The sequence below is a fragment of the Protopterus annectens genome, chromosome 4.part0 (assembly GCF_019279795.1).
Source record: "Protopterus annectens isolate FY-2018-M chromosome 4.part0, PAN1.0, whole genome shotgun sequence".
Taxonomy (NCBI): domain Eukaryota; kingdom Metazoa; phylum Chordata; order Ceratodontiformes; family Protopteridae; genus Protopterus; species Protopterus annectens.
The window spans coordinates 817,786,148-817,812,020 of NC_056733.1; the positions used below are offsets into that span (position 1 = coordinate 817,786,148).

At 43.5% G+C, this 25,873-nt stretch overlaps 1 protein-coding gene across 5 annotated transcripts in view; it reads left to right on the forward strand.

Annotated features, from left to right (window-relative positions):
- The window catches only part of LOC122799595 (splicing factor SWAP), a 1,354,031-nt gene that overhangs the window by 284,492 nt on the left and 1,043,666 nt on the right, over nt 1-25,873 (forward strand). For all 5 annotated transcript variants that reach the window (XM_044068762.1, XM_044068763.1, XM_044068764.1 and 2 more), the window contains exon 11: nt 1,437-1,602. In XM_044068762.1, the coding sequence (XP_043924697.1) occupies nt 1,437-1,602 (166 nt within the window). The remainder of the gene's footprint in view (nt 1-1,436; nt 1,603-25,873) is intronic.

The window sequence follows — 25,873 nt, forward strand, 5'->3', positions numbered from 1 at the left end:
CAAAAATGATCCTAATTGCTCCGGATTGGCCTCGACAGCACTGGTACCCGATTCTAAGGAACATGTCGCATCTTCCTCCATGGTACTTGACACACACCCCGACTGTCTCAGAACTATCAAATTCTGCACACTCCGCTCCAAACTCTGAATCTTGCAGCATGACTAATCAACTAGTTATTCAAACCACACCTCTCACTGAATCTGTGATGGATGTTATTTTGGAAGCCAGAAGGCCTAGTACTAGAAAATCCTATGCTGATAAATGGAAGAGATTTTGTGCTTGGAACCACGCACAAGGAATAGACGCAGCAAAGCCCAATATTCCTCAGATTTTACAATATTTAACTGAGATGCTTGACAAGGGCCTATCTTTTTCTTCAATAAAAATCCATGCCTCTGCCATCTTGGCACCTGCCTCAGACACCTTCCTTACTGTCTCAGCAGGAGAACCATATTCTATACCCTCAGCTCCAAACGTTGAATCTTGCAGCTTGGTCTGACGTCATGGAAGAAGGGACAGCAACCAACGCAGGACCCAAGACGTAGTTAATCAGGCCGACTGAGGGCAACCTGCCAGCAGATTACCCAAATGTAATGACTGCAACAGTAAATACACTCGAACATCTACATTCATGGTAAGTGTACACAACTGTACTTTCTTACTCATGGCTAAATCTTCATGCAAAGATGTTAATACTTTAACCAGCAGTTAGGTACTTTTTCTGGGCCTGAGGTTTTCCTGATGTCTCACAAGGGCAAAGTTAACTTCAGGACCAGCCCCTCCTGTATGCCATAAGTTGTTACAGAACTGTCATTAAATCCAAACCAATCTCCTACCTTTTTTCCTTCCCACAAAACAAGGGGAAGGAATCTTGCATTCTACAGATGTGTGCAGGCAGTTGAGGTTCTGCTTGGACAGAACAAATCCAGTGGAGAAATTTGGTAAGCTCTTTATTTCCATTGTAAAAAGTAGAGAAGGAACATATTGTTAGTAAGCAAACTATCTCTAAGTAGGGTGCTCAATGTAATGCCTTAACTACATTTATCATGAAGAAACACTGCCATACAGAATGCTCATACCACCATGGTTATAGCTACTACTGCTGTCTCATTTGGGTGGGGATGACCACATAGGTCATTTTGGAAACTGCTACCTAATCATCTGTTCCCACCTTTTAAAGGCATTACAACTTGTTCAGCATTTCAAAGGCCAGGGCAAGACTTGGCACATTAATTTTATAGTGCCCTGTGGGATTAATTATTGCTAAGGGCAGTGCATGTTGCAAATAGAGGGATTCTTAACTGAAGCAGTTACACAAATATTTTGCATTTGTAGTGTTATCCTGCATTCAAGTGGAAAGCTGTTCCCAGCAGTCAAGTACAGATTTTCATTTATTGTATTGACATGCACTGACTTTTGTTCCATGCTGCTGCAGGTTGTAACGCCACCACATGTCTCAGATGAGGAAGCTAGCAGGAGTCCACAAATCGACGTGCCTGAAGAATCCCTAGAAGAATCTGAAGATGTAGCAGAAGAACAGATAGACACCGACACCGTGCCTTCCTCTACTAAACCTGCTTCTGATGGCAAGTTAGTAAAAGGTAAATGCAAAAATACTTTCATCTATGTTGCTGTGACCTTTATTTCTGCTGAAAGTAAGTGGTGCATTGTTTTTGTTGCTCATAAATGTGATTTAATCTCTCTGTAAGTTGTTCAGGGTATGTAGGAAAGCTTTTTTTTTTCTCTCTACATGCATTGGAAATTTTTAACATCTCAGTAGATGTTTACAGTGTTCATCATATGTTGCAGTAGTGTAACATCTGGGACTTCTTCAGAAGGCCTAATGCACAGCCTGACTTCCACAGCTTTTCACCTTTAATTCTGCAGGCTGTTGGATGACAGCCTACCATCCATGCCATCTTCAGTTCTTTCTTACCACAGTACGAGAGAAGTTATGCATCTGTAACATGCTCTGTTGCATAAGAAAATGTATTCATTTGTGCTCGTTTGTAACTGAGGAGGTTTTGAGAATCAGGGCTATCGTTAGGTTTCTGAAATTAATAACTGCCTTACTTGTAATAAGCAAATTCTGCACCAGAAAATTTAAAACTAGATCTGATGTTTTCAATTTTCATTCATTCCTCAGCATGTGGGTTCAGATCCAATCCTCTGATCCTACTCTGCCACTTTTTACAGCTCATGGCCTACTGCAAACTCTTAAGCTCCTCGCTTACCCATAATGCTGTAGTCCCCCTCCATATATTGGGTCTCGTTTGCCACCTTCGCGTACGGATGTGGTAAATACCAGCTGTTGAGCGTTATAGTGAGAAACCAGTTATATTCTTTTATAACCTTCCTAATCCCTACACATTTCTCTAGCTTATCTAAATACTATTGTTGGTAGTAATTTTTCCCTCTCTGGTAGGTTTCCCCTTTCTTTCTTCCTTGTATTTAAAGTGTTTATTTCTATACAGCCTTACTGTGAGTATGACTGAAAAACCTTCTGGATTCAAAAAGTGCAAGGAGCATGGGCACAAGATTCTCTTGTCTGACGCCATAGTGTATTGTTTGGGCCCTGCCTATTTGGAAATCCCTTGTGAGATTTGTACGTAATTAAATCCTAGGGCTTTAGTGGATAGGAAAAATAAGTTGATTTTGAAAGGGACACCTTCTAGCTATTTTTTTCTGAATTTCTGGCTACAGCTCATCCCTCCAAGGCAGGCCAGAAAGAGTCAAGGAAATGACTAGCTGAACTTTCTGGATCCTCCACTACCTCTTCAGATCCAAACAAGGAGCTGACCCAGAAGTTCTTGAAACTGTTGGATCTGAAGCCTAAATCCTAGGATCTGCCTTCTTCAGATCCTAAGGTCTGCCCCCTAAGATCCGGTTCTGTCTGAGCCAAAACAGCTCCCTCAGACTCATTGTGTGTCCTCTCTGGACCCAGTCTCGGCTACCTTGCCTTTTTTAGAAAGGTACTGTCACTCAAGATCACTCCACTTCTTCCCAATTTACCAGGAGTCTTACAGAGGCATATGTGGATAGAATGATGAGGAAGTTTCTCTCGGTGCAGATACAGATGGGAGTTCTCCCGACTCCTTCCCCTTTGGATCAGGAGGCCTTCACCAGTGTTACTGCACCCATCTTGGCTTTTTCTCTGATCCATGCTTTGGCGCCCTTGGATCCAAGCCTTCCAGAACTGACTGTTTCACTGAAGATAGAGGTGTCTTCTGATCGGATTCCTTCTCTGACTGTACCAGCTCCACTGTTGTCAGATCTGGGCGAAACTCGGAGTCAAAGAGCTGCTGTTGGCTTCAAGGTGCTAGAGTCTACTCTGAAATGGTTGGAGCTCTCTCTGCCCCTCAGACCTTTGGCATTGGACAGCTCAGCTCCAACGTCTACCTCTGTTGTGATGTCTTCGTGTCATAGGGTGCCACTGGTCTGGAAGCAGTCATCCTCGGCTCCTTCAGCTTCTTGTCCCTGGGGCATTCTGCCTTTGAGATAGTCGAGAGAGTATTCTCTTCCAGAATTCAGACAGTCCCCCCCCCGGATCTTCCATCTGGTTCTCAGAAGTCTTTGTGCTGTGAGTCCCCTCACTCTACCACACAGGAACAACCATCCCAAAGTATCCTCATTTCTTCTGCTACTATTCAGGAGCACCCCACCAAGGAAGTCCCTTGGAAGAGTAAGTGCAAGAGGACGCAATTAGACTCTCCTCAGGAGACTGTCATAGAAGATGGTGATTTAGATGAAGGAGAAACATCCCAAAGATCAGCACCTGATGACATCATCTTTGAAGACATTTTGGAGATCCTTAAGCAAAGGGATGGTTGGTCTACCAATAACCTTTCCCAAGTGAAATCTGTACTCCTGGAGGCATTTGGGTCTGGCCCTTCTATTTCCTAGGTGACTGTGCCCACTGACGAGCTCACTGAGTTGATCTCTCAACGGGAGTGGAAGGAACAAGATTCAGCTGAGCCCATCCCCTACAGACCAAATAGGATTCTGGCACCACCCAAGGGGAAAGTGTTGTGGAGCAAGAGAATACCAGTAGATGCCATTGTCATAATACCCACAAAGAACTCGTGGAGCAGAGCTCATCTATTTATCACCATAATAGGGAGTTTTGGGCGATGGACAGATTTGTGAAGCGCGTTTAGCTTCAGCAACATATGTTTAATTACTGAACTGTTTGGTTCACTTTACCAGACTATAGAGGAATTTAATTAAAGAGCTTTCCAAATCCCTCTCAGGGGCAGTAACTCCTGAGGCACAGACTTCCATTGCATCACAGTTGGCTACCTTATTGTCTATTACTAATTTATCTATGAGGTTAATTTTACATGCAGCTGAAGGTACCGCAAGGGTGCCAGGTTCAGGTATTTCCATTAGGAGGCATGACTGGATGCACCTGTGTGATTTTTGCGAAGTCCTTTAAGTCCTCCTTTGTCCGTGCTCCTTTTGATGGAAATTCAATGTTTGGCCTCAAAGTGAAAGAGACACTGTTGTGGTGTGACCAAGATGGTAAGACCTTGTCTGCAGTGGGCGTACATTTTTCATCTCCTCAAAGAACATTTTCTAGGAGTCAGTGAGGTGGTCTAAAAATATGGTTCAAAAAGTCCCAGGGTCCTTTCAGTGATCCATGTGGAGATAAATCCCTCATGGGCAGAGGGGGGAACTTTAATGGAAGATGCCACTCGTGTGACAGAGGAAGCCCACAGAACAAGGGATCCAAATATTTCTTCTCCAGCAGACCCTATCAGCTCACCTGAAAGGAAGCCTGATTGTTCATCTCTGGAGGCCATCGGCGTTTGGCTATTCCTGCACCAGAGGACCTGGATAGACATTACAGAAGGTGCATGGGTGTAGAGGATTATTTACAGAGATTGCATAATTCCCTTTTCCCTTTCTCCCCCTTTAGCAGGAATCAAAATTCGCAACATCCCACCCAGTCAGAAGGAAAGCAGTAGCACTAGGAAAAAAAATGCTAGAAAATAGTAATCCAAGAGGTCCCCCCAAACAAAGAATCCTGAACTTACTCAAGATTCTTTTTAGTGCTGGGACACTAGATGGCTGCACACTGAGTAACAGCTTTATCTGAAGTAGTTACTTAATTTGCTCTGCAACCTGTGGGTATCAGATCCGACTTCGGATCCGAGCCGGCAGCTTACCAAGCTCCAAGATGCGAGCTCCTAGCTCCTCCCCCCTACCCATAATCCCCTGCTACCAACCACATTACCTCAGATCGTTTTTTGCCGCGGCTGAAGAAGCTTTACTTTTGAAGAGCTCCTGGCTGGGTGAGATCGTTTTCAATCTTTTTTCACCAAAAACTTCAAAATCGTGTGTGTGTGTGGCAGTAAAACCTTCTACCCCCTTGTTAATGTTAGTTTTTTAAATTTTTACTGGTACAGTAGTTTTCTTGTCACTCCCTCTCCCTCCTTAGCGTTTGGGTGTGTGTATGAGTGCTTCAACATGGCGGAAGGGCCTAAGGCCATTTTTTCCAAATGTACTGAGTGTGGCCACAAGCTTTCCCCAGCTGATGGCCACACTCAGTGCGTTTTGTGCCTGGGGGCAGCCCATCTTTCAGAGGCTTGCCAGATCTGTGCGGCCTTTAACCCGCGGGCACTTTGGGATAGGAAGAACAAGCTGATCCTGGCGGGAAAGCTCCCCCAGGAGTCAGCTTCTTCTTCCTCTCCTGTTTGGGCTCCGGCTGCCTCAGCGTCCTCTACGCCCTCTGTTCCCTCAGCTCAACCCGGGACTCAACCTCCCACTTCGGGTTTGAGCTCTGGAGAAACTTTTGCCTCCTCAACTAAGGAGAAGAGGCACAAGGATAAGGTGGGACATAGATTCATAAAAGGCGGACCGAGTCTCACCCCGCCAGCTAAAATAACTAAGTCTCCTTCTGGGGTCTCCGGATCCTTCTCCTCTCGGCTCCGTTCGCCTAGCTTCTCGCCGGAGGAGGAAGATCGGTCTCCCTCGAGGTCATCGAGGCGGCCCTCCCGGCCCGCCTCGACTACCTCTTCCAGGTCAACAAAAAGCATCTCCGAAGCGGATATGGATCGGATGATGCATCGGTTCTTACAGACCCAAATGCAGATGGGGGTGCTCTTGCCCCCCCCCCCTCTGGGAGGGAGCGCGGCCCCCATGTTTTCCCCGATCACTCCTTCTCCGACTCGTTTTCGGATCTGAGTCATCGGATCCGTGCCCATTCGGAACCAGGGAATTGCCAGCGCCGATAGCGCTGGTCTCTTCGCCGACTATGCCCTCGAGCTTGTCTGATCCGAGCTCTCGGGGCCAAGGGCTGAGCATCGGATCCGAGGGAGTTGTATCTTCGGAGTTGTTGGGTTCGGAGCGCACCTCTCTCTCGGCGCCAACTGCTTCGGCTCCGACCCTGATCCCTTCCTCGGAGCCGAGGAGATTGCTCTCAGAGGCTGGCAAGGGTGAATCTCCTTTGGCTTTTGAGGTAGTGGAGAGGGTACTGTCGAGATCCTCCAGATCCCCGGTTCGGGCTGTGGATCCACCCGTACCCCCACTGTATGAGGGTCTGTCTTCCATCATCCGACCATCGGGACAGCCTGCCCAAGCCCTTCAGCTAGTTCCTGTTGAGGAACAACAACCCGTGGACGAGCCCTCTTTGGATAGCCCCACCGAGGAGGTTCCTCGGAAACGTCGGTGTAAAAGGAGGCACCTGGACTCCCCCGAGTCCGTTACCACTGACACTGACTTAGATGATAGGGAGGGTTCCCCAAGGTCACCCCCTGAAGATGTCTCCTTTGGAGACCTCATGGAAATGTTGCGTATTAGAGGGGGGTGGTCTGCCCAAAAACCTTCCCTTGATGAATCCGTGTTCCTGGAGGCATTTGAGGCAGCCCATCTACTTCTTGGGTGTCCCCTCCGGCCGACTCCCTGGTGGACTTAATTACCACCAGGGCGTGGAAGGAGCCCGACACCGTGGAGCCAATACCTAGGCGTCCCGACAAAATACTGAGCCCCCCCACAGATAGGCAATCGTGGGCCAAAGGATCCCCTGTTGATGCCATGTTGGTGGCGTCGGCCACCAAGAAAGAACTCGCTCAGGAGAGTTCTCTGGTCTACCCGCCAGATAAAGAATCTCGAGCGTTGGACCGGATTGGGAAGCGGAGATTTGCTTCAGCGACCTTTTCTATAAGGGCGCTGAACTATATGGCACATACCATCAGGCTACAGCGAGACTTGATCAAGGAATACGCTGCAGCCCCCCCCAGAGTCCATGTCGGTCGGAGACAGGAATGTGTTTACGACACGAATGGCCACTCTGAAATCCATCTCCAATACGTCTATGCGGCTCCTCTCTCATGCTTCGGAGGGAGCCACTAGAGCCAGCGGAGCAGGTGTCGTCTTACGACGTCACGCCTGGCTCCGTCTTTGCGACTTCACAGATCCCTTCAAGGCGTCCTTTGCAAATGCCCCCTTTGACGGTTCTGCTCTTTTCGGCAAGACCGTTCGCGATATGCTGGTCCAAAGCGAAAAGGACGGGAAGACGCTGTCTGCCGTCGGAGTCCGCTTCTCTAGTCCCCAAAGATCCTTCTCCAGGAATCAGAGGGGACAAAAGAATCTGTGGTTCCGCAAGTCTCAGCAATCCCATCTAGCTGCGGACCACTTGTCCTCTAGAGGCAGAGGAGGACAAGGTGGACGCCGGCCCAGAGGCAGAGGGGGGGGGCCGCGTAATTTCGGGTCTAGAGAACCTTTCTCGGACAGACCCGCGCAACAGCCCTGAGGGCTTGCCCGACTGTCCCTCTCTGGAGGCAGTCGGGGGAACGGTTGACGGAGCATCTGTCAAACTGGGAGTCCCTTACAATGGATCGATGGGTGCTCCATATCATTTCCAGAGGTTACTTCATTCCTTTCCTAAATCTTCCCCCCAAAACCAGACACCTCCCCGATGTACCACCCGATCAGAGGGAGGCGGCGGCTTTAGAAATTTTAAAGCTGCTAAGAAAAAGAGCCATCCAGCCCATCCCCCCAGATCAGTCCAGATTGGGTTATTACTCAAGGTTCTTTTTGGTGCCAAAGAAAACTGGGGACCTCAGACCCATCTTAGACCTTTCCGCTCTGAACGTGTTTATACCCAAGGAAAAGTTCCGGATGGTCATTCTTCAATCTATCCTCCCCCTTCTGCAGGAGAACGACTGGATGTGCTCCATAGACCGCAAGGATGCGTACTACCACATTTTAATGGACAGACTATCCAGGAGGTTTCTCCGCTTCCGGCTCGGAGCCAGTCATTATCAATTCAGGGTTCTTCCATTCGCCCTCTCTTCAGCCCCCAGAGTGTTCACCAAAGTCATGGCGGTGGTTGCTGCCCACCTGAGACTTCAGGGCATTTAGGTCTTTCTGTACCTAGACGACTGGCTCCTTACCGCGACCAACAGGCATCAGCTCTCAGTATCGAGAGATTACGCACTGACTCTAGCCCACAACCTAGGCATTTCAGTAAACCTGCAGAAGTCCTTCCTGTGCCCCACTCCAGCCCTGGAATTCATAGGGGCCAGGTTGGATACTCGAATTTCTGGAGCTACCCTAACATCAGTCAGACTGAACAGCTTGTCTTATCAGGTGTTGGCCCTTCTACGGAATCCTTCTCCTCCAGCGGAGTTAGTCCTGAGGGCACTAGGGTCTGTGGCAGCCGAGATCGGTCTTTCCCTCCATGCCCGTCTGCGAATGCGGATATTGCAATGGACCCTTCAAGTCCAATGGTCCTTCTTGTTCCACCCGTTGAACACGCCCATACCGCTGAGCAGAGTTTGCAGGGACTCCCTTCTTTGGTGGTTGCATGTGTGGGAACTCAGAGAAGGGAGGCCCTTTGTGATCCCCCCCGGTCGAAGCCACGTTGACCACGGATGCTTCTCGCCTCTGGTTGGGGAGCATTGTTCAGGCAGATCCGTTCAAGGCACGTGGACTCCCCTAGAGACCGCATTGCATATCAATGTCCTAGAGATGAGGGCGGTGCTTTTGGCGTTGCAAGCCCTCCACGACCTTCTTCCCCTGGGGACTATTGCGATCCAGACAGACAACATGTCTGTAGTCTGGTACATAAACAAACAGGGAGGAACCAGATCTTACCCCCTGTGTCGAGAGGCCGTGAGAGTTTGGGAATGGGCGATCTCCACCAACCGCTTTCTGGTAGCAACGCACATCCCGGGACGATCCAACATATTAGCGGACAAGCTAAGTCGGGTGCTCCTCACTCCGTACGAGTGGTCTCTGAATCCATCTGTTGCGAAACAGATCTTCCACAAAAGGGGTCAGCCTTGCTGCGATCTTTTTGCTTCTCCTTTAAACACAAAATGCAGCGAGTACTTCGCAATAATTCCCCCCAGAGGGGAAACCCCCAGAGACGCTCTGGTCCATGCTTGGCCTCCCGGGCTCCTTTATGCTTATCCTTCCCTTCCTCTCATGATGAAGTTCATTCAGAAAGCCTGTCGGTTGGGGAGCAGAGTTATCCTCATAGCCCCATTCTGGCCTTGGCAGATCTGGTTCTCCTTTCTGCGGTCTCAGTATGGCTCCTCCATGGATTCTGGATCCCAGTCCAGAACTGATTTCTCATCCCGCGGATTGCCCAACCTGGTCAGCCTCAAGCTTGTGGCTTGGCTGATCCAGTTCCATTAATGGCTAGGACTCCCGGTATCTCATCTCCCGTTAAGGCCATTCTGGTTGCGGCTCATAAGCCATCTACCAGAAAACTTTACAACAGTAAGTGGAAACGTTTTTCCATTTGGGCCGAAGATAAGGGCTTGGACCCATTTACTGTCCCTATCCCGACCATCCTAGACTTCCTCTCATTAATCTTTCATCAGGGAGCAAGCGCTTCTACGGTTAAGGTACAATTGGCGGCCATCTCCCATTTTCATGTGGGTGATGGCATAGGTTCCTTAGCATCTACAAAGTTGTGCAAAACCTTCTTATGAGGCATCTTCCTTTTAAATCCACCAATAAAGTCTGTGGTTCCCCCATGGGACCTCACTCTAGTCTTGCAAGCCTTAAGTCCACCTTTCGAACCTGCGGCCTCAATTCCGTTGAAGTTCTTGTCATGGAAAACAGCCTTCTTAGTGGCCATTACTTCGGCCAAAAGGGTTTCAGAATTACAAGCCTTGTGTATGAAGCCTCCTTACCTAATCTTTCACAAAGATAGAGTGTCCCTCAGGACTAACCCGTCTTTCTTGCCTAAGGTTGCTTCAGAAGCAAATATAAATTAATCAATAAATTTACCAGTGTTTTTTCCCACATTTCAGAACAAGGGAGAATACACATTACACAAATTGGATGTACACAGACAGCTGCGTTTCTACTTGCATAGGACTAGAGAGTTTCGCAAGTCGGACCAGTTATTTGTCTCGTATGCAAAATCAGCCATGGGTAAAGCCATTTCCAAAGTTACTGTGGCAAATTGGATTTGTCAGTGTATTATTCAGGGGTATATATTGTCTGGCAAACCAGCCCTGGTTAATATCCGTGCTCATTCTACAAGATCTGTAGCCACTTCAACAGCCTTCTGGTCTAGGGTTCCAGTGGACGACATATGTTCAGCGGCTACTTGGTCCTCTTCTCATACGTTCATTTCTCATTATAAATTAGATGTGATTTCGAGAAGTAAGGCTTCTTTTGGCTCCGCGGTGCTTCGGAATATCCTTCCGTAAGGACCACCCAGGTTCTTATAAGTAGCTGGGGACTCTGTCCCACAGGTTGCAGAGCAAATTGAAGTAACTACTTCAGATAAAGAAGTTATGTACTCACCATAACGTTCCATCTGAGTAGGTACTTCATTTGTCTGCAACCGACCCCCCCCTGCCATCCCCCGAACCTTTCGGGATTTTCTGATCACCTTTGCAGTTGATTTTTCATGTTTACAGGTTGGTAAGGCAAAAAAAACGATCTGAGGTAATGTGGTTGGTAGCAGGGGATTATGGGTATGGGGGAGGAGCTAGGAGCTCGGATCTTGGAGCTTGGTAAGCTGCCGGCTCGGATCCGAAGTCTGATCCGATACCCACAGGTTGCAGACAAATGAAGTACCTACTCAGATGGAACGTTATGGTGAGTACATAACTTCTTTTTTTTCTAGCTCTCCCAGTGTGAAAACAGAAACTCAACAGAGAAGGCCATTAGACTTGTGTTTATGGGTAAAGTTCAGTAACTGGTTAGCAAGTACACCGCTTGGATGCCAGGAATAAAGAAAAACAGAAGATCTGGAAAAAAATCTGCTATAAAAAGTGAGGAAGAAACACCTGACTAGGGAGAGTTCTTCAGCTGTTCATTAAAAAGTAATGCAACCTTCAGACATGACTTACAGTAATCTGCAGGAAGGTGTAAGACGACTACATGCCAACACTGGTAGACTATATCAGCACGAACAACAAAAGGCTGGAACAAATGGAAGAAGCTTTAAACAGATATTCAGATGAGATTATAAAGCTGTAAAAATCAGAGTTGGAAATGAAAAAAAGGCTGGCTGAATATGAGACTGCTCAGAGAAGAGATGTTTTGAAAAATAGCATTAGAGGACAGGGCACATAGGGAAAACCTAAGCTTTTCAGCTATAACAGAGAAGCTGGAGGGAGTAGACTGCATTAATTTTATGAAAGATCAAATAAGCAACTGGACTGGTATTCCACAGCAAGAACTGTTAGTTGAACGGTTACATCATGTGTCTGCTCCAAACCTAGCCATAAGAAAGCAATCTAGACCTAGAATAAGGATGCAGTCCTACTTAACTGAAGGAGTTGATTCTAACAAAACTGTGTAAGAAGGACAAAATACTGAAAGCGGGAGCCAGCAGAGTGTTTGTGGAGAATGATTACTCATTGTACACCAGGCAATATTCAAAAAATGTCGAGCCGTAGGTGTGAGATTCAAACTGCTGTATCCAGCTGTCTTCAAGGTATTCTTCCCTGGAGGGACTAAATAATGTTTTGACAAAGTGCATACTAAGGAGGAAATACAAAAGTTTGTCCATCAAAAACTGAGCTGTGAAACAGAAGGAGATTCTTCTTCTTCTTCTTATGGTAATAAAGACCACAGAGAAGACTGTACCTGTGAAACCTTTTCCAGTATTTCAACAGAAAATGTTGGAGAGAAGGAAGGGAGCATGAGAGTTGAGGAGAAGAATAGTGTGTATATTTTGCCCAATGTGTCCATCCAGAATGAGATGAAAGTAAGATACGTTACTTCGTTTAGTACAAATACACCATGTATTAAACGTATTATCCATAAGAATTGGCTAATCTTGATGGCATCTGAAGAGTTAAAAGCAATGCTGGGCAATGTCCCATTTTTTTGCATATCGTAACATGAGTACCCTCGAGTGTCCTCTGTTACAAAGATTTTCCTACAAATATCACAACACATCCATCCAGCACTATGGGCACACGAAAATGTTATAATTGCTCGTGCTGTGATGACATTGATGATGAACATTTAGGTATCTTTGAACACCCAGTCAGTAAGAGGCTGTTTAGGTTCAATGTAACTGCTACTTGTGTTACCACCCATGTGGTTTACCTCGCTACCTGTGTATTATGCAACTCTTTCTATGTGGGTAAAACCACCCGTAAACTTAAAGATAGGATCACAGAACACAAGTCTGAAATCCGAAGATGTGTGGACACTAATGCTTTATATAAACACAGGCTATGATTTGGTGAACAGCGTGTATTTAAATTTAAAGCTATAGACCATGTTTTACCCTCACCCAGAGGTGGTGATATCAATAACAAATTAGAAATTAAAGAATACAACTGGATAATTAGATTGATGGGTGACTCACCCCCTGGTTTGAATAGTACTGTCAGCCTTAAACCTATTTTGGTTAGAATGAGTAGATCTAGATTATGAGATTTTCTCTTTATGCATGTGATTGTACATGTGATTTTTAGGTTAAAACTTTGCTTTTTTTTTTTTTTTAAATATACATTCTTCCTTTTTAAAATGTTTTTTTGTTTTCATGTATGCATTATGCTGTTGCATTTTTTAGCTTTGCATATTTATTTCTACATGTTTTGTTTTAATGATTGGGTCATGTGACTTCTTGGCTGCCAGTCATTTGACTTTTTTAGACCTATATATACTCTGCATTTGTATTTTCAGTATTGATAAAGGATTTTATCCGAAAGCTTTGCTCTTCACATTAAAGTGGTTTTTCTACTGAGAACGATGTTTGTCTTGCTGGACCTCTTGGCATTTATGTTGGAAATGAATCAGACAGGATTTGGGTGATGGAGAACAGTAATAAAATTAGTAACTTAATGTGGGATTATACTGTAATAATTGTTTGTAAAATATGACAAACAAGAAAATCTGAAAATATTGGACTTTTTCAAAATGTGTTTGTGTGGGGGACTCTAAAGTATATGCCCTACTTCATGTCATTAATGTTCAGAAAAATACTTTGGGGAGGGGAAGAGAGGGGAGAACACTAAGTAAAGAGAACACTTAAATAGTACTGTATTTGAGGTACAGGGTTTTCTTTGCTTGATAGTTTTAAGTGTAATGGGAATTGTAAACAGGTGGTGGTCTTTTTCTCCCCTCTTCTCTTTTTCTTGTACATTTTTGAGAAATATAGGCAATCCAGTGATCAAAAAAATGGTGGCGGCTGGTTAAAAAGGCATGACAAAGTTCAAATGAATGTGCCTTTTCATTCTTGCATGAGGAAATGACTGATTAAGGACCTTTGTTTTGAGAGAGGAAGTAAATGAAAAAATATTGAATAATGAGGCTTTTTTTCTAGCAATTGCATGTTTGTATAGTAAGTAGCATTTTGTGCACCTGGTCTTCATGTCTCCTTGGAGACCATCTGATAAAGAGAAACTGGAGACAGCCTGATGGAAGGGGATTGGCTGAGAGAAAAGAAAAAAAAAAACAGAGAAATTGGCTAGGACATAATGTTCTTTGAAAGCAATTGGAGATTTTTTCAGGTGTGACAGGTTTAAAGATAATAGTTTTCTCATTTTTTTAAATGCAATAGGGATAGTAATATAAACAGGTGCTTTTTTTTTCTATTTTTACCCTTCTATCTTTTTATTTGTGTGGTGGTGGTGCTGTGGTAGCGTTGTCGCCTCACAGTAACACGTTGCCCTGTTCGATTCTCAGCTAGAGCGTCTTCTGTGTGGAGACATGCGTGAATGGGCGTACCTTCATTGAAGGTTGTGCATCAGGGCCGGCAACACGGCAAGTAATCTGCTGCCAATCATTAGCGGACTGAGTTCCGCTGTGGCGACCCCTAACTGGGAAAAGCCGAAAGACACAACAATGGGGGGAAAAGGAAGAGGGAAGGGTTAAGCGAGTATGGCAAAAGAAAAATCAGTCTGCCGTTTCCCATGCTTATATAGGGAAATGACTGGGTTAAAACCCTAACCATTATCCAGTAATAAGGTTATTACAAAGCATGTAAATGAAAGAATATTGAATGATGTAAGGCTTTTTTTTCTGATAAAAAAGGTACCTTTAGCAGTTTTGTGTCTGGTTTGCATGTCACTGGAAAACAATTTGATAAGGAGAAATGGCTTTGAGAAAGTGTTTACTGAAAGCATTTAAGTGTTTTCTCAATTGGGAGAGCTATAAAGACATCCAAAATCAAGTAACACATAGCACTGGCTGTACCATGATTCTTAGCATGACTAACCTTTCTTTTTGGTTAACTTTAGCCTGTCTGTGCAGCTATCAGCTTAGAACTTATGTTCTTATTAGGCAGCAAAAACAATATTTGAAGATGGACATAGTTTTTTGTGTTATTAAGTTAATAAGTTTTAGGGTTTTTTTTGGGGGGGGGTTATTCTGTTTGAGGGCTTTCAAAAAAAAACTTAATGTAAGATGTGGCATAGGCACAAATGGATATGATGAGAAACAACTGTATAAAAGAGCAACCTGCCGAACAGTATATGCATTCAACATAATAGTTGAACTAGACATTTAACAAAAAGGCACTTCTACATAAAAAGTGGTAATAACTGCATAAAAAATTATGCATTCTGTAATGTCTTTCAATCTGGATGGTAGTACAGAAAGAAAAGAGAGTAGTGAACAGTATTAAAAAATGTAGCGTGCAAATAGCTATGCTACAGGAGACACACCTGGAAAGAACTGAACATGTGAATTTAATAAAGGTTTTTAGGATGGTTATTCAGCAGAATGTCTGAGGAAAAGGAAAAGAGGCATACTTATATTAATTGCAAGAGGAGCTCCAACAGTGGTACAAGAGGGGGGGAGCTAATATTGGCAGATGCGTAGTACTAAGGGGCTACTGGCTAGGGAGAAAGATTACATTGGCATACATTTACATTTCCCCTAAAACTGCTATAATGGAGCTTAAGAAAATTCTGGGAGAAATTATGAGCTTTCAGCAAGGAATATTAGTTATAGGTGGAGGCTGGAATTTGGTTTGCAACAGTGAAGTTGTCTGGGGGGCCTAAAAGGGAAAATATAACAAAAGAGGGTACATTTTTGAAGAATTTTATGAAAATGCTTGACACTGTGAGGTGAATTCAGTACTAGGAGTTCGTTCTGAATTTACATATTACTCAGATACAAGAACTGTGCTAGGTTAGACATGTTTTTTTATCTCACAGGAACGTGTGCATTAAATTGAAGGTCTTGAAACACGCCCAATAAACATTTCAGATATGTGCCAATAATAACTAAAATAAAAATGCAAGGTAATGAAATAAAAATGAGACACCAGCGCTTTCTTACCTATCTGTTGAAAAGAGGAATTCAAGGAATGGGTTTTGTAATGAATTCAGGTGCAACTAGAGAAGATAGAATTTTTAAATTAAAACGTAGCTAGGGAGTGGGATAAAATTAAAGTGGAGTTTAAAACTAGGGTAGAAATAAAAGAAAGGGGGAGATATTGGTATACAGTAACAAGAATTATTTAGAGAAATTGGCAAATGTTTAAGTATTGCAAAATAGGGGGAATCTCTCAGAACAAGAAAAGGAGCAATTGCTGAATGCTAAACATAAAATAAGGGGTTACCTTGATAATATGCACGAGTTTAGAAAGATTGCTGTTAAGCAGCTGTTTCTTGATGGTAATTCTAGAGCACAAAAACTTTTAGCCCAACTCCTCAGGCAACAGAAAGTGGAAAGGGCTGTCACCAACTTTGGGAGCCTGTAACAAGGAAGATAATGAGACCCTGTAGATGTATTAAAAATATTTCTGAAATTTTATGAAAGTTTGTAGAATGTTGAAAAATATGGAAATCAAGAAAAGGTACAAATGGAAATATTTGTGGAAGAATTAAGTATGCCAAGGTTAAAGGTATATGAGGCTCAGTTACTAACAGGATAGGAAGGGATGAGACAGAAATGGCTGTGTGTAACCAATCTGCAGGAAAGTCCCCAGGCATAGATGGTATTCCTGTGGAAGTTAGAAGGGAAAAACTGAAACATCTGGAAGGTTTTGTTCAACATTATTTTAAGAGGAGGAGTACCAGCATCTTGGAAGAAGGCGGTGGTTAACAGTAGTAACTAAAGAGGGTCACAATCTATTGAATCCAGCTTCATACCATGCTTATAAAGTGTTCGTAATGGCTAAAAAATGTCAAAAGTGATACCAAAATTGATAGATATGGAGCAGTGTGATTTTGTGGAGGAGAGGCAAACATTTGACATTTGGTCTTTTTTTCATGTTTTTATTTTGTTGTCAAATAAGTGGATTTAATAAACAGTAAGCCTTTCTGAACTGTTTTAAAAGGCTCCGTTTTTAACAGCCGGCGTTACCAGCTTGCTGCATTTGACAGTATTAACATAACATTGATGATCCAGAAGGAAGCAGAATGTAAGAAAATATTGTTGTTGGTGGGTCTTGATGCAGAGAAAGCATTTTTCAGAGTAGACTGGGATTTCGTGAGCAGAGCAATGGAAGCATTTGCTTTCCCTGATAAAATTATAAGGTTGAATAGAAAAATATATGAAGGATCGGAGGCGCAAATTAAAATGGGTGGGGTCCTCTCCAATAATCTCTGCTTGAGTAGAGGAACCAGGCAAGGTTGTTCACTTTCCCCATTGTTTGCATTATGTTTAGAACCATTAACAAAGAAAATAAGGGACTCAGAAATTCAAGGGTATAATTGGTATGGTAGTCAGGAAAAGCTGGCTCTGTTTGCAGATGATATTTTATACATGACAGAACCAGAAAGGGAGATTACAGTGTTGTGGAACATTTTAAGACCGTATCAAATTTTCTCGAGATGAAAATTAATGAAGCTAAAACAAAGGCAATAGTGGTAAATTATTTACCCACACACGAATTAGTAAAACAATGTCCATATTTATGGGGACATGATAAAAATGATGTATTAGGAGTATGGATTAGAAGTGAGACTGTTGTGGCAGCTAAGGATATCTGGGAAGAGACTAAGCAGAAGATAATACAAAAATTGAGAAACTGGCAGCTTTGTTTTATGGATAAGAAGATACGAGCCTTTAAAATGTTTTTAGTCCCTTTAGTCTTCTACACAGGTCAGACATATTTTTATCAACCAGAGGAGAAGCTGTGGATCACAATTAATATCCTTCATCTCTCTCCCTCTTTTTTTTTTTTTTTTTATCTGGGAAGGGATGACAGGGTCAAGTGGGATAAGCTGATGCTTCCAATACAACAAGGCAGACTAGGGTTACCAAATTTGAGGGGGGTATTTTAGAGCAACACAGTTAAGGCTGTTATACATAGTATAAGCAATACAGTTAAGGCTCTTATACATAGTACAAGCAGAAAACTATAATTCAGAGTAGAAAGCAATGATGCGGATACAGGGAGGAAGCTTGAGAAATAAGGAGATATTGGGATTTTGGATGCAGACTCTGAAGGAGAACAATATAAATCATACAGAGTGTTATATTCATAAAATAGCAGGGAGTATTCTAAAAATGAAACCAGCATGAGAATGGAGAAAAGAGATTTTGCCAATAGGGATGACTGTGATCAGGAATACTGATAATAGGCAAGAGGGGACTTGAATTTATTGGAGAAAACTGCCAAAGGAACCAAGGTATTGGGAGCAAATAACTAGAAAGTAAAAGGTAATAGAATGGGAAGAGGGCAAGAATTTATTTGGACTGCAGTTTAGAGATTGCTTTCCCTGTCAAGGATTGATAGAGTATAGACAAAGAGAAAGAAATAAGGGGCTCTTGAATGAAAGACCAGCACTTTAGAGTATTTCATAGAATCTAGAATAGAAGCTGCGGTTATAAAAGGAATAATTAGTAAAGCTGTTAAAATATTGCATAGTAATTATAAGAATCAATCAGAGGAACTCAGAAAGGGTTGGGAAGAGAGACTGGATAAGCAATTCACAAAGACAATGGGAGGATGTGTGTGCATCTCCCAAATATGCAAAAGAGTCTAGAAGATTTAGGATCCTTGCCTGGAAGTGTTTACATAGATATTTTATATCTCAAGTAGACCTCACAAAGAATTTTTCCTCAGTTGGATAGCAAATATTGGATGTGTGACAGGCGAGAAAGAGGTGACTGGGAACATATTTTTTGGGAGTGTAAAGAACTGGCTGACTTTAGGGATTCCCTGAAGACTGCTCTGTTGGAGATGCTTGGTGAGTAGTTTGGATAGACTAGGGAGATGATTTTTTTGAGTTGTGGTACAGAAATGGAATTGCCTAGACATAGTAAAGCCTTGCTGAGTCTAATTATGGTGGCTGCCAAAAAAGCAATTCCTAGAAAATGGAAATCAAAGTCTAGACTAGAAGAAGTGAATATAGTAACAGATAAAATAACTGCAATTGGGATGTTTAGAAAAGGGGTGGGAGCAACTATACAGGAAATAAAATGGGAATTGTGGGAACAATATATGCAGAGCAAGAGCAATGTTTGAGGCAGGATTTGAATGAGCCATATAATGCTTAACTGACAGACTGGATAATAAGTAATGTATAATGTTTGCAACTGCAGTTGTTTCAGTAGCGTCTCTGATGTGTACTGTTTGCAGCTAAAATGGTATGTTTATTTTTTATTTATATAAATGTAAGATTGCCTGCGTCGTGTGAAAATTTAATAAAGATGTTTGTTGGCAAAAAAAATGAGGATGTTTGAATGATCACTGCGGCAGTGGCCACTCCCTCCCTCCAACCCCCTTATTTTTGGTGTGTTGTTTATTCCAGGGTGTGGTTGCTAAATTTTTTATTTCTAGCATTGTCCTTTCAGGGCTTAGCCCCTCTCTGTGCATTTCGCTCTCTCTCTTCAGCAGGAATGCGTTGAAGGGCTTGACGCCCAGACCTTCCTGCTTAGCTCAAGCTGGCTGACAGTTTGACCACAAAGATGGTGCCCTGAAGCTTTGGAACCTGGCTGACTGTTATATCTTTGGCATTATATAACCTATTTAGGTAAAGCTGCTTCAGTGGTGATCAACAACTGCGGTGATCAACAACTGTCCTTTCCCAACTTCCCAGCTCAGCAGTGAGAGACAAATTCATAGATCAATCTTAGAAAGTGTTAAACTCCATGACATTATTTACAACCTGATAATAGGAATGTTTCATTCCACAGGCATGCAACCCATGATTGCAGAGACACATACTTGAGTAGATTTGAATCCATGTATTTATCACTGATGATTTGTAGACCAGTACATTAGCAAGGTACCTCACAGAAACATTCTTCAAAAAAGGTTTCTGGAAAACCTATTTCAGAGGAATGGAATGCAATGAAAACAAGAAAATAGAAATACATGGAGGGTCCTAAATGAAAAACCAACACTGGTAGGGTTTTTAGTGGAATCTCGAACAGAAGCTGCCATTAAAAAAAAAGAACAATTAGTAGATTGTATAGAATATTGCATGATAACTATAAAAATCAATCAGAGGAGGTTAGAAAGGGTTGGAAAAACTGGTTGGATGTACTTCTGCATAAAGTCTTGAAGATTTTAGGACCTTTGCTTTGAAGTGTTTACATAGGTATTTTTATATCCCAAGTAGACTCCAAGGAATTTTTCCTCAGAGGTGTAATGGGGAAGAAAGAGGTAATTGGGAACATTTTCTGGGATTGTATTGAGTTGACAGATTTTAAAGATTCCTTGCAGACTGCTCTGTCAGATACTGGGTAAGCAAATTAGTGTAACTAGTGATTTTTTTGTATGTATGATACTGAATCAGAAATGCCTAGACACAGTAAGGCCTTGCCGAGTCTAATTATGGTGGCTGCCAAAAAGTATTTACTAGAAAATGGAAATCAAAACATATATCAATTTTACTAGAAGTAGCGAATATACTAACAAGAGGTAAAACAAATGGAATTAAGATCTTTAGAAAAGGGTAGGAGCAGATTTCTTAGGAAAAAAATGGGAATTGTGGGAACAGTACATGCAGAGGAGGAACAAGGTTTAGAAGGCAGGATTTGAATGAACTGTGTAATATTTGACTAGCAATGACTGGATAGATAAGTGATGTATAATGCTTACAACTACAATTGTGTCAGTATGGTTTGCATTATATAATATTTGCAACTGGAATTTTGTCAGTACAGTTTTTCATTTATGCTAATGTAAGATTGCCTGTGTCATGCATGATAATTTAATAAAGATGTTTTTTGGTTGTAAAAAAAAAAAAAAAAGATTCCTTTTAGTGCCAGAGAAAACATGGGACTGGACCCCAGTTTTGAATCTTAGCAAACTGAACAAATCAGTTCAGTACACAAACTTTCAGATGGTCAGGGGTCAGTCCACTTTGCCTTTCCTGCACAAGGGCGACTGGATGTGCTCAGTAGATCTTCAGGAAGTGTACACTGTGATGATGTGAAGTGTTGCCAACTATGCCAGGAGAAGTAAGGCAGTGGATGTGTTATGTACTCCAGCACATCTAGCTGGAATTTAGCAAAGAATTCTGTTTGAATATCAAACTGATGTATACAGAAGCTTGTGTTGAAAATGTATTTGTAAAGTTGTTTGTGTTAAAAATGTATCAATGGTGTGTCCTGCTGGACAGAGGAAGAAATGTGCATATGTGTATACATATATATATATATATATATATATATATATATATATATATATATATATATATATATATTGTAACTGCTAAAATGTATATATTGTAACGGAGAGTACTGGAAGAGAAGAGGTTAATCTCAATCCACCTGACTTTGAAAAATAGTAGTAAATTAGTTCTGATTGCAGCCAGACACAAAATGTCTTGGTAAACAAGCACTAGGAAGCCTTCTGTATTGTCTTTAGCGGTGAACTAATTGCTACTCTGGAAGGGTTGAAGTTTGAAATTGTTTTATGACTTCCAGAAGCTGCATCAGATCTTAGCAAGGTCTATGTGTATACGCATTATTGACACACACGTGCTAAAGCCTGGCAGTTTCTTGCAATGGGGAATTGCATGGGAACCAGAAATCAGATGACCAGATGTATGTGATGTCATTCTGTAATCCATTACTAAAATGTTTTGGTACTAGCCAAGATTGAAGTATCAGAGCAGTCTCTTTTGAGAACCTGACAAATAAGGACTCCTCACCTACTTTGTCTTGCCTTGCTGTAGTAACTAACTAGGGAATAATAAGTCTTTAGATCAGTCAGGAAAATGTACTGAGATTAGGTAAGTAATGTTTTTCTGTAATTTTGTGAACCTGTCAGCCTGTGTTATTTTTAGTATTTTTTTTGTAATTGAAACTTTGGTGTTTATTGTAAATAGATATTTGGTATTTTTATGTTCTTTTATTATTAAATATATTTAAATTTTTCATTGTGGTTGGTCTTTGTATATATGTGGTGACAGCTGTGGCCAGCCCTTGAGAGCCTTACTGCATTGGACAAACACTACCTTTTGTATTAATATTAATTTTACTCCGTATATTTGCGTACCCTTGTAAGAGCCCTAGAGTAGCTGGCTTTGGGTTGTTTGGTGGCAGTGTAACTACCTTAGTCTAAGTAGAAGGGGGCATAGCTAGTAAATCTGTGCCAGCCTTTCCTAGGTGGGTGTGTGTGTGTGTGGGTGTGAAAATCAAATCTCAGTGTATGTTCTTCGTGTTTCACTGTTTTAGTCATCACAGTTGAGTTATCCCTGCCAGGGTAGCCCTCGGCCGGCCTGAATACCAGAGACTTAGTATTTCTGCGTCGGCTGCTGTCGCTTGAGGACTCACGTCAGGTCGTCAATAGTATAAAGTAAGGCAGCCGAAGCCATGAAATCATTCTTTCTTGCCATGTTGCCCAAAGCAGTAGTAGTTCACACGACTGCCGGTCAGCCGCTAATTGAGTTTTCGCCTACCAAATTGAAGTTGAAGTCTTCTAAAGCTAAGTACCCCGTTGGGGATCCTTTTTTCTTGCACTAACTGATGTCAGAAAAAGTTAATTGTCTCGCCTGTGGAAAACAAATACCACACCAAGACTTCCACTCTTACTGCGTCACTTGTTTAGGCCCAGACCACGACGTCCCTCGTCGCTTCTGTGCTTTGTTCAATGCCAGAACTATCCATCGTCGGGCCCTTATTGTAGCCAGATATTTTCTCTTACAGTCCTCGAATTCCGATACGGCTTCGGTAAGCCATCTGACAGCAGATCTTCTGAAAAAAACGTAAAGATAAAGACAGAGAGAGCCCGCACAGGTCCAAACCTACCGCCAATGCTTTCATTAAGCTAGTCGTCAGTTCTCCGGCACCCAGTGAGTTGCTTTCCCCAGCCCCTGATGATTCGCAGGCCGCTACTTGAGACCCTTTCGGAGTCCGGTATGCCGCAAAATCTTCTTTGACCTAAGGGTCCTGCGGTTGTCTCAACCTTGGATGTGTCCGGAGCCGCTGAGTAGGTACCGGCTTCCGAGGAAGTCCTTCGCACTACCAAATCTCGACATAAACAGACATCTTCTTTCATGACTGCCGTTCTTTCTAAAACTACCAAGTTTCTTAGGCCCAGCTATGAACCCCACCCAAGAAACCGACGACCCACTCTCAGGCGCCTGCTACCTGGCCTCAGTCTCAAATGCTTAAAATGGCAGAAGACCTTATGCTGATCAGGGGAAGCCAAGCTACCCCCTCCAAAAGGAAAATAGATATGTCCCCTGTAGTTTTGTCTGAACAAGAGTCAGATGAATCTGATGCATCTGAATATGAAGACATGCAACCTGTCTCCACTTATGAGGATTCTGATGCAGAGGATTCCATTCCTTCAGCCCCTCCCCCAGAGGATTTTTCTTTTGGGGAAACCCTGCATACCTTAAGGGAGCATTTTCAATTGGAGAGTCAAGACTACCCTCAGTCTAAAAAGACACTCGGGGAATTCCTAGATCTTTCACAACACAGACCTTTGACCATCCCCCCAGTCCTGTATGTTTTCCTCGAATCCAGCTTAACTCCTGACGCCCTTCCTCCTGCTCCCAGAAAACCAGACAGCTACTATAGAGTCCCTGACTCTCACAAATATCTTTTTAAAATCCTACAGCTGACCCTGAGGTCATTTTTCAAGGGCCAAAAGAGATTAAAGCAACCTCTCCCACCCCCTTAGACAGGGATTCCCGAGCATTGGACAGATGGGGTAAGAAAGTATACATCTCAGCTACTCTTGCTATCTGGGCACTAAATTGCCGGTTCCATATGCTGAAATTTCAGCAACATGCCTTGAAACTCCTTAAACAAAAAATGTCTTCCTTTCCTGCTTGGGCAAAATCTAAAGATTTACAAGACTTAGTGCATTCTGCAAGTCAAGTAAGTAAACACACCTTGCACTGTGGTTTTGATGCCCTAGAAGCTTCTTGCAGGGCAGCAGTCACTGGATCTGTCATTAGAAGGCATGCATAGCTTAAGGAACAGCCCCTGCCAGATCATATCATATCTAAATTTTTGGATGCCCCTTTGCACAAAGATAATTTATTTGGCACTAAGGCAGAAGAGGTCTTAAAAAAGATGGAAAGTCTATGCAAACTGTTAAGGATTTCTTGCAGGTCCATCCCCCTAGGTTCAGAAGACATTGTCCCTCCAAACACTGGTCCTTTCCTGCTCCTAGTAAACCGGCCCAGCCTAGGCCCCATGGAAACAGACCTCCCCCAGACAGCAGCCCCAGGGAAATCAGAGATCTAAGCAGTGGACTACCTCCACTTCAAAACCAGGGAGTTCTGAGCCACCCCCTTATGGTAAGAATTCACAATGACTCACCACCTCCACCCCCCCTCCCTCTACCCACCTTCACTTACCCCTAGGAGGAAAGCTGTCCTTTCACTCAAGCACCTGGGCCACCATTACAGAGGACCACTGGGTTCTGAACATTGTGTCTCAGGGATACAAATTTTCCTTCCACGCCCTTCCAACCCCAAAAGGTTCCCAGATTTACCACCAGATCAGTAGGCAGAGCCTCAAAGCAAATCCTTTCCCTGCCCTCTCTCTAAGGGCAGTAGAGCACATTCCAGCGATAGGCCAAGGTTTCTACACCAGACTTTTTCTGGTGCCCAGAAAAGAGGGCACCTGGCATCCCATCCTCAGTCTATCCATTCTAAACACCTTCATGGTGATCCCAGAATTCCAAACTGCTCACCCTCCAGCAACTACTACCCATACTCCCTAAGAACGCTTGGCTAGCCACCCTAAATCTAAAAGAGGCCTACCTCCACATTCCTATCAGGGAATCATGCAGGAAATACCTATGCTTCAGGGCACGATCTCAACACTTTCAGTTCTCTGCACTTCCCTTTGGCTTATCTACTACTCAGAGTTTTCACAAAATGTCTGGCTCTGGCCATTGCCTTAAAAGAAATATTCAGATTTGCCCATACTTAGACGACTGCTTTATTCAGGCAGGCAGCCAGGAGAAACTGCTCAAGCACCTGGCCTTTGTAAAGACCCTACTAACCTCCCTAGGGTACACAAACAATGAAAGAAATCCTAACAGGTGCCCACCCAAAGGATAATCTTACTGGGAGCAAGTCTTGACACAGCTTCCCAGAATGGCATACCTTACTCCAGAGAAATACATTTTCCTGACAGCCTACTCCTCTCAACTAGCCACCAGGCCTCAGCTAACTGCAAGGAAGATCCTGCAAGCTCTGGGGTTCATGGCATCTTGCATACTACTCATTCCATATGAAGAAACTTCAATGGTACGTAAAGAACCCTTGGTGCCAACACTCTCAAGACCTGGAAACTCTTCTACCTATAATTCCTTGCCTCAGAAAAGATTTTCTTTGGTGGGCAACAGCATGCTCCCACAACAATTGAATGCCACCCCCCACCCCCCAGACCTCACCACATATGCATCAGACTATTGGGGTGCACACCTGCACGGCAGGAGCATACAGGACCAATGGAGCCCACAGCAAATCCCTTTGCACATCAAAAAGAGATGATGGCTGTGCAGCACTCCTTGATAGCTTTAATGCCCCTTCTCTCTCCAGGAGCTCTCCTGATCAAAACAGACAACACCACTGTGATGTAGTACATCAACAAGCAGGGAGGGACTCACTCCTACCCTCTGTGCAGGCTGGGCATGACCCTTTGGCACACAGCCTCTGCCATGCAGCTCCACCTGTTAGCACAATTCCTACCAGGCTCTCTCAACTCTCTGGCAGACCAGTTAAGCAGAAATCTTCTGGACCCACGAGTGGCAACTCAGCAGAAGTACCCTCACCCTAATAGCTCAGAAATGGGTAACCCCGAAGGTCATCCTCTTTGCTTCCCACACCAACCATCAGCTCAGCAAATTCTGCTCCAGGGAGCATCACTGCATGACTTGGAAAGTGGATGCCCTGTCCTTCCAGTGGGTCAATCTGTCGGTCTATGCCTTTCCTCCCCTACCTCCCATCCCCAGGGTACTGCTCAAAATAAGGGAGGAAAAACCAAGGACCATTCTTATAGCTCCAGACTGGCTCCGGCAGCACTTGTACCCCTTGCTGCGGAGCCTGTCCTCGCTACCCC